The 15,663-nt window shown below is 44.4% G+C and overlaps 1 protein-coding gene across 2 annotated transcripts in view; it reads left to right on the plus strand.

The window, feature by feature from the left end:
• The window catches only part of LOC137327047 (phosphorylase b kinase regulatory subunit alpha, liver isoform-like), a 165,460-nt gene that overhangs the window by 63,346 nt on the left and 86,451 nt on the right, over positions 1–15,663 (plus strand). For both annotated transcript variants that reach the window (XM_067992432.1, XM_067992433.1), the window contains exons 14-17: positions 4,272–4,350; positions 11,366–11,500; positions 12,860–12,969; positions 13,522–13,666. In XM_067992432.1, coding sequence (XP_067848533.1) covers positions 4,272–4,350; positions 11,366–11,500; positions 12,860–12,969; positions 13,522–13,666 — 469 coding nt within the window. The remainder of the gene's footprint in view (positions 1–4,271; positions 4,351–11,365; positions 11,501–12,859; positions 12,970–13,521; positions 13,667–15,663) is intronic.

The following is a 15,663-nucleotide window of genomic DNA, read 5'->3' on the forward strand; positions in this document are numbered from 1 at the left end:
TATTTCCCTTAGCAGAGAGGTCAATAACCAGCAGGCATAGATTTAAAGTAATTGGTAGAAGGATTAGAGGGGAGTTGAGGACAATTTTTTTCCCCCAGAGGGTGGTGGGGGTCTGGAACTCACTGCCTGAAAGGGTGGGAGAGGCAGAAACCCTCAACTTATTTAAAAAGTACCTGGATGTGCACCTGAAGTGCCGTAACCTACAGGGCTACGGACCAAGTGCTGGAAAGTGGGATTAGGCTGGATAGCTCTTTTTCAGCCGGCACAGACACGATGGGCCGAATGGCCACCTTCTGTGCTGTAATTTTCTATGATTTGTATATACACAAATAAACTAACCCAGGCAAAATAAATTACAGGAAAAAATAACTTCAGATATAAATACTATTAATGACCCACATCCCACCTTCATTTTAAAAACATGCTCCTGTTTAACAGCTCTCCTGTATGATATCCATTATTTCCACATTTACCATATAAGCCAAAAGCTGCAGTGTGCAATTATAGCTTTCTTCTCCTGGCAGGAAGGTGTCTTCAATGCCCTACGGGTAACAACATTGTAAATGAGTTTATGATTTCATTAAACGTAGCTCAATGCTGAAATCTCCCCAACCCCACCCTCTGGATAATGAACAGTTGCACATGGCACTACCCCAGCAGGAACTTACGGACAAAGGGGAATGACGGACAGGAACTGACCCTCTTGTTCATCTGGCCTGTCGCACATAGTTGTGTTGCCTCGTGTATCACCCAGAGCCACCAAACCTCCTGGGAGAGGAGAAAATCCAGGCCAATTAGGGAAAACAGCTGGAAAATTCCTCTCTGACCCCTTTAGGCGTCAAAATTGAGTCACATGGACCCTGGTTTATATTTCAGGACACCTACATCTTGTACAAGGTGATCTCTGCCCCAGCCAGAAATAGGTCCAGCTATAGGACCATGGAAATATAGGAACAAGAGGAGGCCATTCAGCCCCTCGAGCCTGTTCTGCCATTCAGTTAGATCATGGCTGATCTGTACCTCAACTTCATTTTACCCATCGTTGCTCCCTATCCCATGATACGCTTACCTAACAAAAATCTATTGATCTCCGTCTTAAAAGCTCCAATTGATCCCCCGAGAGAGTTCCAGATTTCCACTCCCCTTTGTGTGAGGAAGTGCTTCCTGACATCACCCCTGAACGGCCTAGCTCTAATTTTAAGGTTATGCCCCCTTGTTCTGGACTCCCCCACCAGAGGAAAAGGGTAGGTACAGAGAAACTATTGAATCCTTTAATCATCTTAAACATCTCGATTAGATCACCCCTTAATCTTCTATACTTAAGCCACATTTATGCAACCTGTCACATAATTTAACCATTTAAGCCCCATATTAAACCACATATCCGCTCCATCATCAAGACCGCCTACTTCCACCTCCATAACATCGCCTGTCTCCGCCCCTGCCTCAGCTAATCTGCTGCTGAAACCCTCATCCATACCTAGGCCCTAAGCTCTGGAATTCTCTCCCTAAACCTCCCCGCCTCGCCACTTCTCTCTCCTCCTTAATATCGACCTCTTTGCCTGTCCTAATATCTCCTTATGTGGCTCGATGTCAAATTTTGTTTGATAATCGCTCTGGTGAAGGGCGTTGGGATGTTTTACTATGTTAATGGCACTATATAAATGCAAGTAGTTGTTATTGTTGGTATCATCTTCTTTTGAAGGAAAGCAGAGCATCAGCATTCACCACTCGAGCTGCCAACCTGTCCCACTGCCCCACTGCTCTCTGGGAAAAGAAGAACCTTTGAACTTGTAACCCAGTTCTGCCCTTACATAACTTGTGAGTGTGACCCCCCGGTCCACTCTAACCTATTCAGTTGAAATAATTGGTCCACATGAACACAATCTAAGCCTTTCATTATTTCATAAATCTCGATCATATCGCCCGCGAGTCTATGCTTTTCTTAAGCATACGCACCCAGCTCTTTCAGCCTATCTGGGTAACTAAGGTGATTTAAATTGGGAATTAGTCTTGTGGCCCTCCTCTACACCCTTTCCAAAGCTTCAATATCACCCACCATGTGAGGAGACTAAAACTGGACACAGTATTCCAACTGAGGCCTGACCAAGGTCTTGTTCAAGGACATAATGGTATGCTTTGTTTTGTAGTGAATTGTCCTGTGAATACAATCTAGAAGCCTTTTCACTTTAGTTATAACTTCACAGCATTGGTCATGACCTTTAGAGACTGATGCACTAAAACACCCAGATCCCTTTTCACAACGGGTTCTGGTTCTTTTCCCTGTCGGGTGTAAGCACATTTGGCATTTGAGCCGTCCATGTGCATAACACTACACTTCTCTAAGTTAAACATAATTTACTGAACACGGGCCCATTCTACCATCACATCAAGACCTGTTGCTGTGGTAGAGCATCCTCTGCAGTCTTAACTCTTGCACGTATCTTGATATCTTCTGCAAACTTGTAGATCGTTCTCCCAACACCCACATCTAAATCATTAATGCAAATAGCAAATAGCAAAGGTCCTAACACTGATCCCTGCAGGACACCACTGGTAAACCAGTCTCCAAGCAGATCGGAATCCATTGACAGCCACTTTTGGCCTATGGGCATTCAGCCAGTTCTCAATCCACCGCAGCACATTAGCACTAATTCCACAAGATTCTATCTTGTAGAGACGCCTCTTATGAGGTACCTTAATCTTTCTGAAAGTCCAGGTAGACGATGTCTAACGGGTTACCCTCATCCACTGACCTGGTGCCTGCTTCAAAGAATTCAATCAAATTTGTAAGACAGGACTTTCTTTTCTGGAAGCCGTGTTGGGAGTCACTGATAAGGCTTACTCTATCTAAGTGGTAATATAGGCCATCCCTACTAATTCCATTGGGCTTCTTACCTATTACTGACATCAAACTTATGGGCCTATAGTTACCTCGTTCTGACTTACCCCCTTTTTAAACATTGGAACTACATCAGCCTCCTTCCAGTTTAAGGGAACTGTCCCAGGCTCGGTTTTGTCCCCACCCAGCCGGGTGACCAATTGACCTGTTCCAAATCCTCGGCCATTTTATTTAAGATAGCCATTTTGAAAAGGAAACATGGCCATTGTGGCCAAAAAAAAGCAAGTGCTATCAGACCTTCCTCCTCTTTCCCTAGTGGATTTTGGGGGACATACATCCAGGTTCCTCTCTCGACACGTACACACTAGGCCAAGTCAGAAATGGCAATAAAAATGTTTCTAAGAATTATGGAGCCAACCCTATGTGAATCAGCACAATGCCTGTTACCACAAATGCCATTTTTTTCACCTGTTTTATTGTTTTAAATGAAAATATGGATAAACAGCATCTGTCAGTAAGTCCGACAAAAAGTCATTCTGATTGCAAGAGGGCAGGAGGGAGAGCTTGAGGTGATAAACTGCCTGAAAACAGCCTGACTTCTAGTAATTAATTGTGTAAAGTGCTTTGAGACTTGTCAACATGAAAGGCAGTATATAAATCTCATAAAATGAAGTAAGGTAGATAAATAATTCAACATTTGCAAAGTAAAATAAATATTTTTGATTAGAAAATACTATGGAGAAATATATTTTGGCATCTTAGCCATTTCTTTGAAATAATTTATTCTTGTTGCTTTGCCCTTTATTTAAATGTAACTGCAGCATTTTGTACAATGACATTTTAATTATAGGTGAAGTGTTTTCCTGTGTAATGCCAATAGCTGGGTTCCTCGGGAGCCAGACTCTGGGCTGGCAGACTTTTCAGTGACTATTTTTGGAGAAAAGTGAATAAATTAAATCAACTATTGTGGACGGTTTCATCAATTATTTTTGGCAGTTCTTAAATGCTTTAAATCTTCCATAAGAGTTTTGTTTAGCAAAAGGCTTTAGAATTTATTTTTGTATGATAGTTGCTCGTTTTCCAGCAAACCTTACCTATGAGACTCTTCCCATCTCTAATGTTCTGTGGAACACTGACATTTTGCATTGGAGTGAAAGTGTGCTGAGGACACATTGCCAGATTAGTAAACGGAAGAGCAACATATTACATCGAGTCGACAGCACAGAAACAGGCCATTCGGCCCAACTGGTCTATGTTGGTGTTTATGTTCCACACGAGTCTCCTCCCTCCTTAATTCATCTAATGCAATTCCTCCACCTTCAGCCCGCAGTCCCACACTACCATGAACTTTGCATTGCAGCCGTCTAATTCCAGTAACCTTTAAGAAGTTTATTTTACCGTTGATTTTGGGTCTTGTTTTGTTTTGCAGGGATTTCTTGCTCCTGGTGAAATTGATCCTTTAAGCCGAAGACTTTCCACCATTGGCAGGCCTGATGTTGTTGTACAAGGTCTGTCAGATGTATTGACCATCACTACTCTATTCTCAATACATTGCTTCAACACTACACTGACCTAAAGTTGTTTTACTGAAAAAAAATTCATCTAGGTGTCACATTTAAACGATCCTGTTTCTGAGGAAATTATTTAAAAATGCAGAGTGCATCTCACTTTCTGTTTATAATCTGCACAAAATATTTTAATAGCAACACCAAGTACCATACTAGCAGGTGATCTTAATGTTGTAACTCCCTCATTACTAGCAGGTGATAACATAAGAACATAAGAACATAAGAAATTGGAGCAGGAGTAGGCCAATCGGCCCCTCGAGCCTGCTCCGCCATTCAATAAGATCATGGCTGATCTGATCCCAACCACAAATCTAAAGAACACAAGAAGTCGGAGCAGGACCCGGCCACATAGCCCCTGGGCCCTCTCCGCCACCCACAGGGCATTGACCGATCCGAACTCAGCTTCATGTCCAATTTCCTGCCCGCTCCCCATAACCCCTAATTCCCTTTACTTCTAGGAAACTGTCTATTTCTGTTTTAAATTTATCTAATGATGTAGCTTCCACAGCTTCCTGGGGCAGCAAATTCCACAGACCTACCACCCTCTGAGTGAAGAAGTTTCTCCTCATCTCAGTTTTGAAAGAGCAGCCCCTTATTCTAAGATTATGCCCCCTCGTTCTAGTTTCACCCATCTTTGGGAACATCCTTACTGCATCCACCCGATCAAGACCCTTCACAATCTTATATGTTTCAATAAGATCGCCTCTCATTCTTCTGAACTCCAATGAGTAGAGTCCCAATCTACTCAACCTCTCCTCATATGTCCGCCCCCTCATCCCCGGGATTAACCGAGTGAACCTTCTTTGTACTGCCTCGAGAGCAAGTATGTCTTTTCTTAAGTATGGAGACCAAAACTGTATGCAGTATTCCAGGTGCGGTCTCACCAATACCTTATATAACTGCAGCAATACCTCCTTGTTTTTATATTCTATCCCCCTAGCAATAAAAGCCAACATTCCGTTGGCTTTCTTGATCACCTGCTGCACCTGCATACCAACTTTTTGATTTTCTTGCACTAGGACCCCCAGATCCCTTTGTACTGCAGTACTTTCCAGTCTCTCGCCATTAAGAAAATAACTTGCTCTCTGATTTTTCCTGCCAAAGTGCATAACCTCACATTTTCCAATATTATATTGCATCTGCCAAATCTCCGCCCACTCACCCAGCCTGTCTATATCCCCTTGCAGGTTTTTTATGTCCTCCTCACTCTCTACTTTCCCTCCCATCTTTGTATCATCTGCAAATTTTGATATGTTGCACTCGGTCCCCTCCTCCAAATCGTTAATATAGATTGTAAAGAGTTGGGGACCCAGCACCGACCCCTGTGGAACACCACTGGTTACTGGTTGCCAGTCCAAAAATGAACCATTTATCCCAACTCTCTGCTTCCTGTTCGATAACCAATCCTCCACCCATGCCAGAATATTACCCCCAATCCCGTGATTTTTTTATCTTAAGTAATAATCTTTTATGTGGCACCTTGTCGAATGCCTTCTGGAAGTCTAAATACACTATGTCCACTGGTTCCCCTTTATCCACCCTATACGTTATATCCTCGAAGAACTCAAGCAAATTTGTCAGACATGACTTCCCCTTCATAAAGCCATGCTGACTTTGTCCTATTAAATTATGCTTATCTAAATGTTCCGTTACTGTCTCCTTAATAATAGACTCCAAAATTTTACCCACCACAGATGTTAAGCTAACTGGCCTATAATTTCCAGCCTTCTGCCTACTACCCTTTTTAAATAACGGTGTTACATTAGCAGTTTTCCAATCTGCCGGGACCTCTCCTGAGTCCAGGGAATTTTGGAAAACTATCACCAAAGCATCCACAATCCCTACTGCCACTTCCCTCAAGACCCTAGGATGGAAGCCATCAGGTCCAGGGGATTTATCCGCCTTGAGTCCCATTATTTTACTGAGTACCATCTCCTGAGTGATTTTAATCGTATTTAGCTCCTCCCCCCCGAGAGTCCCCTGTTTGTCCAGTGTTGGGATATTCTTAGTGTCCTCTACTGTAAAGACTGAAACAAAATATTTGTTCAGCATTTTTGCCATCTCCATGTTTCCCACCATTAATTTCCCGGTCTCATCCTCTAAGGGACCTATGTTTGCCTTAGCCACCCTTTTTCTTTTTATATAACTATAGAAACTCTTGCTATCTGTTTTTATATTTTTTGCTAATTTCTTTTCATAATCTAACTTCCCTTTCTTAATCAATCCTTTAGATACTTTTTGCTGTCTTTTGAAGAATTCCCAATCTTCTATCCTCCCACTAAGTTTGGCTACCTTATATGTCCTTGTTTTTAGTCGGATACTATCCTTGATTTCTTTACTTAGCCACGGATGGCTGTCATTTCTTTTACACCCTTTTTTCCTCAGTGGAATATATTTATTTTGAAAGTTGTAAAATAACTCCCTAAATGAACACCACTGCTCATGTACCGTCTTACCCTTTAATCTATTTTCCCAGTCCACTTTAATCAATTCCGCTCTCATACCATCATAGTCTCCTTTATTCAAGCTCAGTACGCTTGTTTGAGAATCAACCTTCTCACCCTCTAATTGGATATGGAATTCAACCATGTTGTGGTCGCTCGTTCCAAGGGGATCCTTAACTAGGACATTATTAATTAATCCTGACTCATTACACAGGACCAGGTCCAAGGTTGCCTGCCCCCTTGTAGGATCAGTTACATACTGCTCAAGAAATCCATCCCTGATGCACTCAATGAACTCGTCCTCAAGGCTGCTCTGCCCAATTTGATTTGTCCAGTTAATATGATAATTAAAATCCCCCATAATTATGGCTGTTCCCTTATTACATGCCCCGACTATCTCCTGATTAATACTTCTTCCAGCAGAGTTGCAACTATTAGGAGGCCTATATACTACGCCCACTAATGTTTTTTTCCCCTTATTATTCCTTATCTCCACCCAAACTGTTTCATTATCTTGATGCTTTGTCCCAATATCATTTCTCTGTATTACAGTGATTCCTTCCTTTATTAACATAGCCACCCCACCTCCCCTTCCTTCCTGCCTGTCCTTCCTGATTGTTAAATACCCTGGCATATTTAATTCCCAGTCGTTGTCACCCTGCAGCCATGTTTCTGTAATGGCCACAAGATCATACCCATACGTAGTTATTTGTGCCGTTAACTCGTCCATTTTATTACGAATGCTACGTGCATTCAGATAAAGAACTTTCAAATCTGTTTTGTGACGCTTAGTTCCTGCTTTTTCCTTTTTTAACACTTTACCTATTACTCCATACCTTCTGTCCCTTCCTGTTACGCTTTCCTCTCTCTCCCTGCTCAGGTTCCCAACCCCCTGCCACTTTAGTTTAAACCCTCCCCAACAGCACTAGCAAACACTCCTCCTAGGACAGCGGTCCCGGCCCTGCCCAGGTGCAGACCATCCGGTTTGTACTGGTCCCACCTCCCCCAGAACCGTTTCCAGTGTCCCAGGAATTTGAATCCCTCCCCCTTGCACCATTCCTCTAGCCACGTATTCATTTGAAATATCCTCCTATTTCTACTCTGACTAGCACGTGGCACTGGCAGCAATCCTGAGATTACTACCTTTGAGGTCCTATTTTTTAATTTACCTCCTAACTCCCTATATTCTGCTTTTAGGACCTCATCCCCTTTTTTACCTATATCGTTGGTGCCTATGTGCACCACGACAGCTGGCTGTTCGCCCTCCCCCTCCAAAATGTTCTGTAGCCGCTCCGAGACATCCTTGATCCTTGCACCAGGGAGGCAACACACCATCCTGGAGTCTCGGTTGCGGCCGCAGAAACGCCTGTCTATTCCCCTTACAATTGAGTCCCCGATCACTATAGCTCTGCCACTCTTTTTCCTCCCAGCCTGTGCAGCAGAGCTACCCGTGGTGCCAGGAAGTTGGCTGCTGCTGCCTTCCCCTGATAAGTCATCCCCCCCAACAGCATCCAAAGTGGCATATCTGTTTGAGAGGGGGATGGCCACAGGGGACCCCTGCACTACCTGCCTGCATCTCTTACTCTTCCTGGTGGTCACCCATTCACTTCCTGCCTGTATACCCTTTACCTGCGGTGTGACCAACTCGCTAAACGTGCTATCCACGGGTTTCTCTGCATCGCGGATGCTCCACAGTGAGTCCACCCGCAGCTCCAGCTCCGAGATCTTAACGTTGTAACTCCCTCATTACTAGCAGGTGATCTTAACGTTGTAACTCCCTCATTACTAGCAGGTGATCTGAATGTTGTAACTCCCTCATTACTAGCAGGTGATCTTAACGTTGTAACTCCCTCATTACTAGCAGGTGATCTTAATGTTGTAACTCCCTCATTACTAGCAGGTGATCTTAACGTTGTAACTCCCTCATTACTAGCAGGTGATCTTAACGTTGTAACTCCCTCATTACTAGCAGGTGATCTTAATGTTGTAACTCCCTCATTACTAGCAGGTGATCTTAACGTTGAACTCCCTCATTACTAGCAGGTGATCTTAACGTTGTAACAGGCATTCTGTGTGGACCATTATTTTCTATTATATGAAATGTCCAGAGCTTGTTAAAGTAAATGTACTTCCCTTGACATCCGTTTCCTTTAATGAAAATTTATTTGCATCAGTGAACAAATAAGTTTTGTTGTAAGAAAAGCTTGCTCAGAAATGTTAAAAAAAAAATTGACTTAATATAAATAGTCTGTGATTTTACGATGTAACCATGCAGTTTGACGTACGAGAGTCACTGCGGTATTGGAACGGCTAGTAAGCAAATGCCTCTCCAAAATATTGGAAAATGCAGTCAAGTGTCAAATATCCACACTGTCCAGGAGGGAAAGTGTCCAATCCTCTCTGCTTTGAGAATAAAACCTGAACTTTCACTGTTTGCACCTCTCCCCTTCAAAAATGTTTAAATCTGTCACTGCCGGTCCATTGCTTTTTAAGTAGAATTGACGAGCCATCAGTTTGATAATTGGCATCAAGATTTTAACATTTTGTTTCTTATTCTGTTTCTTTTCACTTCCTCGCAGTTTGTGTCTATTTCAGTCCAGCTGCTCCAATCTGTGAGCTGCTCCTAGGCCTGTGTCTATATCTGTGGTGTCCACTTTGAACTTTTCCTGTTTATCCAACTCACTTAATGCCTGAGCTGACCGGGACATAAAGGCCCCGATATTTATGGGCAGGGAGGGGTGGGTGGGGGGTGGAGGAACGTCTTGAGGCCGAGATACCTGGAAACAGAGATTTCTCAGAGGTCCTGGCGGATTTAACGGCAGGGCCTAATTTAAATTTTTTGTCTCCGTTTCCCGACTGAAGCCAGATTGAGAGGTTGACCGGCGGTCAGGCGGGTAGGCCTGAGGTAACAGGCCGCAGCCAGGGAATGGAGAGGAGGGAGGGAGGGAAGGGAGGGAGGAAGAGATCATGGGTAAAGGGGGAGATTGGGGGGGCGGGGGGTCCGGAGAGATCTACCGGTTTGGGGGGGGGGCAACATTGGTGGGAGCTGGTGAGGTAGGTCGGGGGGGGGGTCCGAGTGCGGGGGTAGGGGGTGGCGATTGTGGGGCGGTTAACAGGCTTGCTGAGGGTCTGGGGAAAGCTCTCCGGCCCCCCCTGGCCCACAAGCAATGCTGGAAAATCACTGACCTGTTGCATCCGTCCGTTCTCGCCTCCCTCCCTCCCTCCCTCCCTCCCTCCCTCCCGCTGCAGCCCTGGGAATCCCAGCCCACGGCCGTTAAACCTGAAACTGTGCGAAAATTCGAGGCACGTAGCCTCATTAAATATTTAAATTACTGACCCGCCTCCTGAGAGTATTGTCAGCCGCCCGTCCCCCAACCCGTCTCCGTTAAAACCGGAAGCGTGCCCATTGGGGTCGGGTTTCAGATTTTAAATTTTTTTTCCCTGTCCCCTCTCCCGCCCGTCCTAGGAGGGGGTGGGATTTAAAATTACCCCCAAATACTCACGTTTTAAAATTTGATCATACTGCTTCAGAATGTTGTATGACCTTAAAGTTGTCAGCTTTGGTTTAGTGGTAGCACTCATGCCTGAGTCAGAATCATAGAATCTTACAGCACAGGAGGAGGCCATTCGGCCCATTGTGCCTGTGCCGGCTCTTTGAAAGTTCTATCCAATTGGTCCCACTCCCCTGCGCTTTCCCCATAGCCCTGCAAATTTTTCCTTTTCAAGTATATATTCCAAAACCATTTTGAAAGTTACTATTGAATCTACTTCCACTACCTTTTCAGGCAGATCATAACAACTCGCTGCGTAAAACATTTCTCCTCATCTCCCCTCTGGTTACCGACACTCCTGCCAGTGGAAAGAGTATCTCCTGATCAGCAGGTTCAAGTCTCACCCCAGCACATAATCCAGGCTGGTACTCCCAGTGCAGTACTGGGGTGTGATGTTAAACCGAGGCCTCGTCTGCCCTCTTGGGTGGACGTAAAAGATCCATTGGCGTTATTCAAAGAAGAGCAGGGAGTTCTCCCCATTGTTCTGGCCAATATTTATCCTTCAACCAGCATCACTGAAACAGATTATCTGCTCATTATCTCATTGCTGTTTGTGGGACCTTGTGGGCAAAATAAGCTGCTGTGTTTCCTACATTACAACAGTGACTACACTTCAAAAGTGTACACTCCATTGGCGGTAAAGTGCTTTGGGATGTCCTGAGGTCGTGAGAGGAGCTATATAAATGCAAGTTCTTTCTTTAACAAAGCATTAATTGAGCAAAAATCAGTCTTTTATTTCCCCCTTACTTTCCATTAAATTTCTGGAGAGGTAAGAACGGTGATAGCTATTTTTAAACAGGGCCAAATCAGCCATTCACACTGACTCCCTCGTTCCATCACTTTTTAATTATATTTACTATTGTAAAATTAATGAATGTGCTCCTGTTGTAGAAAAATTTATACTGAAAATTAAGATTAATTTACACTACTAGAGGTAACTGTTTCTTTTTCATTGTATAGTGTCAATATTGGCAGAAACAGAAAAGATAAAGAACATTTTAGCAAAGCAGAACTTGCATATCGAAGTTATTTCTGATATTCTTCCTATCAAAGTGCAACCAGGAAGGATTCTAAGCCATATTTATGCAAAACTAGGTAAGTACTGCATAAACCTCATGTGTTGTTCACAATAGTTACAGCACTAAGTATTGAACCAATAAAGAAATGATGTACATGATTTGTACCATGGTCCATTAACCTTAGATAGTTAACCTCAGGATGAGACAGAAAATTTGAAAATAATAATTAAGCGATAAAGGGAAAAGTGAGAATCTGAAATCACAGAAAATGTTGGAATTTAATAATGTATGAAGAGTATCGACCTGGGGTATTAATTTGTCCTTTCTCATTCACTGAATTTCCAGTGTTGTCCCTCTGCGCCTCATCCTCTCCCTCTGCGGCTCAGCCTCTCTCTCTGCACCTCAGCCTCTCTCTCTCTGCGCCTCAGCCTCTCCCTCTGCGGCTCAGCCTCTCTCTCTGCACCTCAGCCTCTCTCTCTGCGCCTCAGCCTCTCCCTCTGCGCCTCAGCCTCTCCCTCTGCGCCTCAGCCTCTCCCTCTGCGCCTCAGCCTCTCTCTGCGCCTCAGCCTCTCCCTCTGCGCCTCAGCCTCTCCCTCTGCGCCTCATCCTCTCCCTCTGCGCCTCAGCCTCTCTCTGCGCCTCAGCCTCTCCCTCTGCGCCTCAGCCTCTCCCTCTGCGCCTCAGCCTCTCTCTGCGCCTCAGCCTCTCTCTGCGCCTCAGCCTCTCCCTCTGAGCCTCAGCCTCTCCCTCTGTGCCTCAGCCTCTCTCGCTCTCTCTCTCTCTCGCTCTCATTTTATTTAGGATATTTTATATTCCATATACAGTAAACCATAAATTGTTCATTCTTAGCTTTGTAGTTGGTCAAATTGACCATTTGTTGCTTTCAGCTGTAAGGCTTAATGAGAGCCTCCTGCTCAAAATATTTCCTGTTTCCCTGTTCATTCTCCTGCCTCCTGATTCCTTTCCCTGTTATCCTGATGCGTCTCCGCTTGCTCCCTCTGATTCTCATACCCTTCTGCACTCTTCCTTCATTCTCCGTGTGAGAGATATACCCATGGTGTTTTCCTCCGTGTGCTAGCTTTAACATATTTGTAGTACATTTTTGAATTTGTTGAAGCTAACGTGCAGAGAAAATTAACAGGGCAAGGGAGCTGGCTATGGGAGGCAGAATGACGAATCCCCCTCCTCAGGCACCAAACCATTTTATTGACCAGTTGCTGGAGACTGTGAGGTATGGGGAGGAGTAAAATTCCTCCTGATTCATTTCACCAGAAAGTCAGTGTGACTTCCTGTTTTAGGCTTGGGCAGATTTTCTTCCTCTTCTGTGAAATAATCAACAAGAGAAATCGTGCCCTTATGACATGTGGTGAAGCAATGTGTAGGATTTGTATGTTAACAGGGGAAGGAACATGATTGTTGTTTTATCTCTTTATAGGATGCAACAAGAAGCTGAATCTTAGTGGACGCCCATATAGACATATTGGGATCCTTGGTACATCCAAGTTATATGTGATAAGAAATCAAATCTTTACATTTACTCCACAGGTAAGCATCTAAATTGGTCCGGTAGTTAGTGGTACGTTTCTTTGAACTGTTTGTAACTTGTGCAGCAGAATGCAACTTAAAAATCAGCTAATAATGCAACATACATTTTTGATATGTTCACTGACATTTAGCACAAAATGTCAGATTGGAAGAATAGGCTGTGTGATGATATTTCCGAATGTTTAACGTTCAGGCAGATACCCATTTGGGAATATTCTCTCCCATTCCTGTGAAAATGATTTAGTTTATGGGCTAAAATAAAAATTACTTTTCCATACAGTTCCATTCCTGAGAGTTCTAATCTCCCTCTCATGTGTGTTGGGGAAAATGAGATATGAAAATTAATACAAGTGCAGAATCAAGAAATACACATTTCGCAGGTCAATTTTAGGCTCAGATATATTTTAAACATTTCCTGTGCATTATTTCAAATTAAAACTACCAAAATGTTTTGATCCTTTATTTATCTCCCGCTGAACATATGGTATTATAAGCATGTGCAAGGAATGTTTGCTGTTTAATCATTTTCAATTGTGCTTTTTTAATAAATAGTTTATTGATCAGCATCAATTTTACTTGGCCCTGGACAACCGTATGATTGTGGAAATGCTCAGAACTGACCTTGCTTACCTCTTCTCATGCTGGAAGATGACGGGACGTCCAACAGTCACGTTTCCAATCACTAAGAGCATGCTATGTAAGAGTTTATATATTCTAAGAGTTCATCTACTAATTGCAGTTCTTGTTGGAAACAAAATCATGTAAATTAATCTCAATGTCAGGTATTATCACAACATAAGGAAAACTTAGAAGGGCTATGGGAAAAGAACAGGGGAATGGGACTAACTGGATAGCTCCTTCAAAGAGCCAGCACAGGTACGATGGGCCAAATGGCCTCCTGGGCTGTATCATTCTATGATAAGTATTACTTGCTCAGTCACAATTAATGGTTTCAGCTATTTATTTTGGATAAATATCAATGTGTATAGGTAAATATAAGCTTGACGGTTATATTGCTAACTTCCCCAGTTTGGTGAATTTGAAATATGAGACAGCCTCCTTATATGCCCCAAGGAATGACAGACCAGACTTGGCTTTCAGTACACGTTTCTTAGCTTCTTCAGTTGGTATTTAAATTAGCATTACAGGTGTTGATTGAGTGTAGTTATTAAATCACTCGCTTTATCCCATTATTCACCAGGGATTCAGTTTTAATTCATTGACCACAGCATGTCTTTCATTTGTGCTGAACTGAAGGGGAAATGCACTGAGATAATTTAAAAGGGAAGACCGAGCAAGGGGAAGTACTTTTTTGTTCAAAGTAGTCCACTTTTTATAAAGCAAAATAATAAATTCTCCATGAAGTAAAGCTGCCCGTTTTATTGCAAGTCTGGAGAAGGTCAAGTGGGGTTTCCTTTCATCCTTGGTCACTGCACTAATGTCACTGACAGCAAACATCCCAAAGCATCATGGAGCAGTTCTGTAGCAAATGACAGCTGGTGTGCCTTCAGACATTCCGCCCAATCCCAGGGAATGATGCCAGTGACAAGGGATGCAGATTCCCGAGGAGGGCAAAGGGGAAGTCAGAGGGAAGGTCACCGTCAGGCTCTCCCCAGCACTTGGCATTAGTCAAGCCCTGGGAACAAGTCACTTGTGCAGCAGTCTGCCCTTTCGGCCGTGGGTCAGGGATTAATGTCCTCCTTGGGGTGTCATGAATTTCTGCACATACAATGTTCAGCGGTAGAAATTTACTAAATATTTGATTTGTTCGTGAGATGTGGGCGACACCATGGGCTCAATTCTGAAACGGAGCCGGGAAGGGGGCAAAGAGGGTCAATTTGAGGTCGGGAAACCCATTAGTGCGGGATTCCCGGACGTCCTTATGATTTTGACGTAAGGACATTTTTTTTTTGTCGGTTTCCCATCTGACTGACCGGCTGATTGACAGGCTGGTCTCAGTCAGACGGGAAACCAGTCAGGGAGAGGACGTCTTCAAGTAAGTCTTTGTTTGCATAGAGGGGGCAAGGGGCATAGGTGGGCACGGGGGACGTGAGTCATGGGGGATGGTATCGGGGGTCAGTCACGGGAGGGGGCAGGATCGGGGGTCATCGCAGGGTTCCACGATCGTTGAGGAGGGTTGGGGGATCGGGCCGGGGTTGGGTTTGGAGGGGGAGGATCGGGATCGGATGATCGGGGCAGGGGTCAGGAGTCCGCGATCGGGGGTTCGGGGGTTTGTGATCAGGGTGGGGTCCACGATCGGGGTGGGGGTGGGTGGGGGGATCGGTGCAGGTAGGCTTGTTGGGCCTGGGGAAAGCACTCCTGCTCCTCTGGGCCCACAGGCTGTGCCTTTCTAGACACCTACCTGGTAGTCTCGGGCCTTCTCGCCTCCTTATAGGATTCCTGGGCAGGCGTAAAACAGAAGGCCCGCCCAGGAATCCCGACCCCCCCGGGTTGAAATCGGGAATTAGTTAAAAATGGAAGCCTGAAGCCTCCTTGAAAGGTTTTAAGACCCAACCGGCCTCCTGGGAGCGGGCTGGCTGTCCGTCCCGCCCACGTGAAAACCGGAAATGGGTGGGTTGTGGGCGGGTCTGAAATGGTGGCAATTTCAATGCCCTCCCGCACCTAACCCACGTGTTTTTTACTTTTAAAATCGAGCCCCATAAGGGTCAGAGGGTAAGGGTCAGTGGGACTGGA

The sequence above is a fragment of the Heptranchias perlo genome, chromosome 11, assembly GCF_035084215.1.
Source record: "Heptranchias perlo isolate sHepPer1 chromosome 11, sHepPer1.hap1, whole genome shotgun sequence".
NCBI classification, from domain to species: domain Eukaryota; kingdom Metazoa; phylum Chordata; class Chondrichthyes; order Hexanchiformes; family Hexanchidae; genus Heptranchias; species Heptranchias perlo.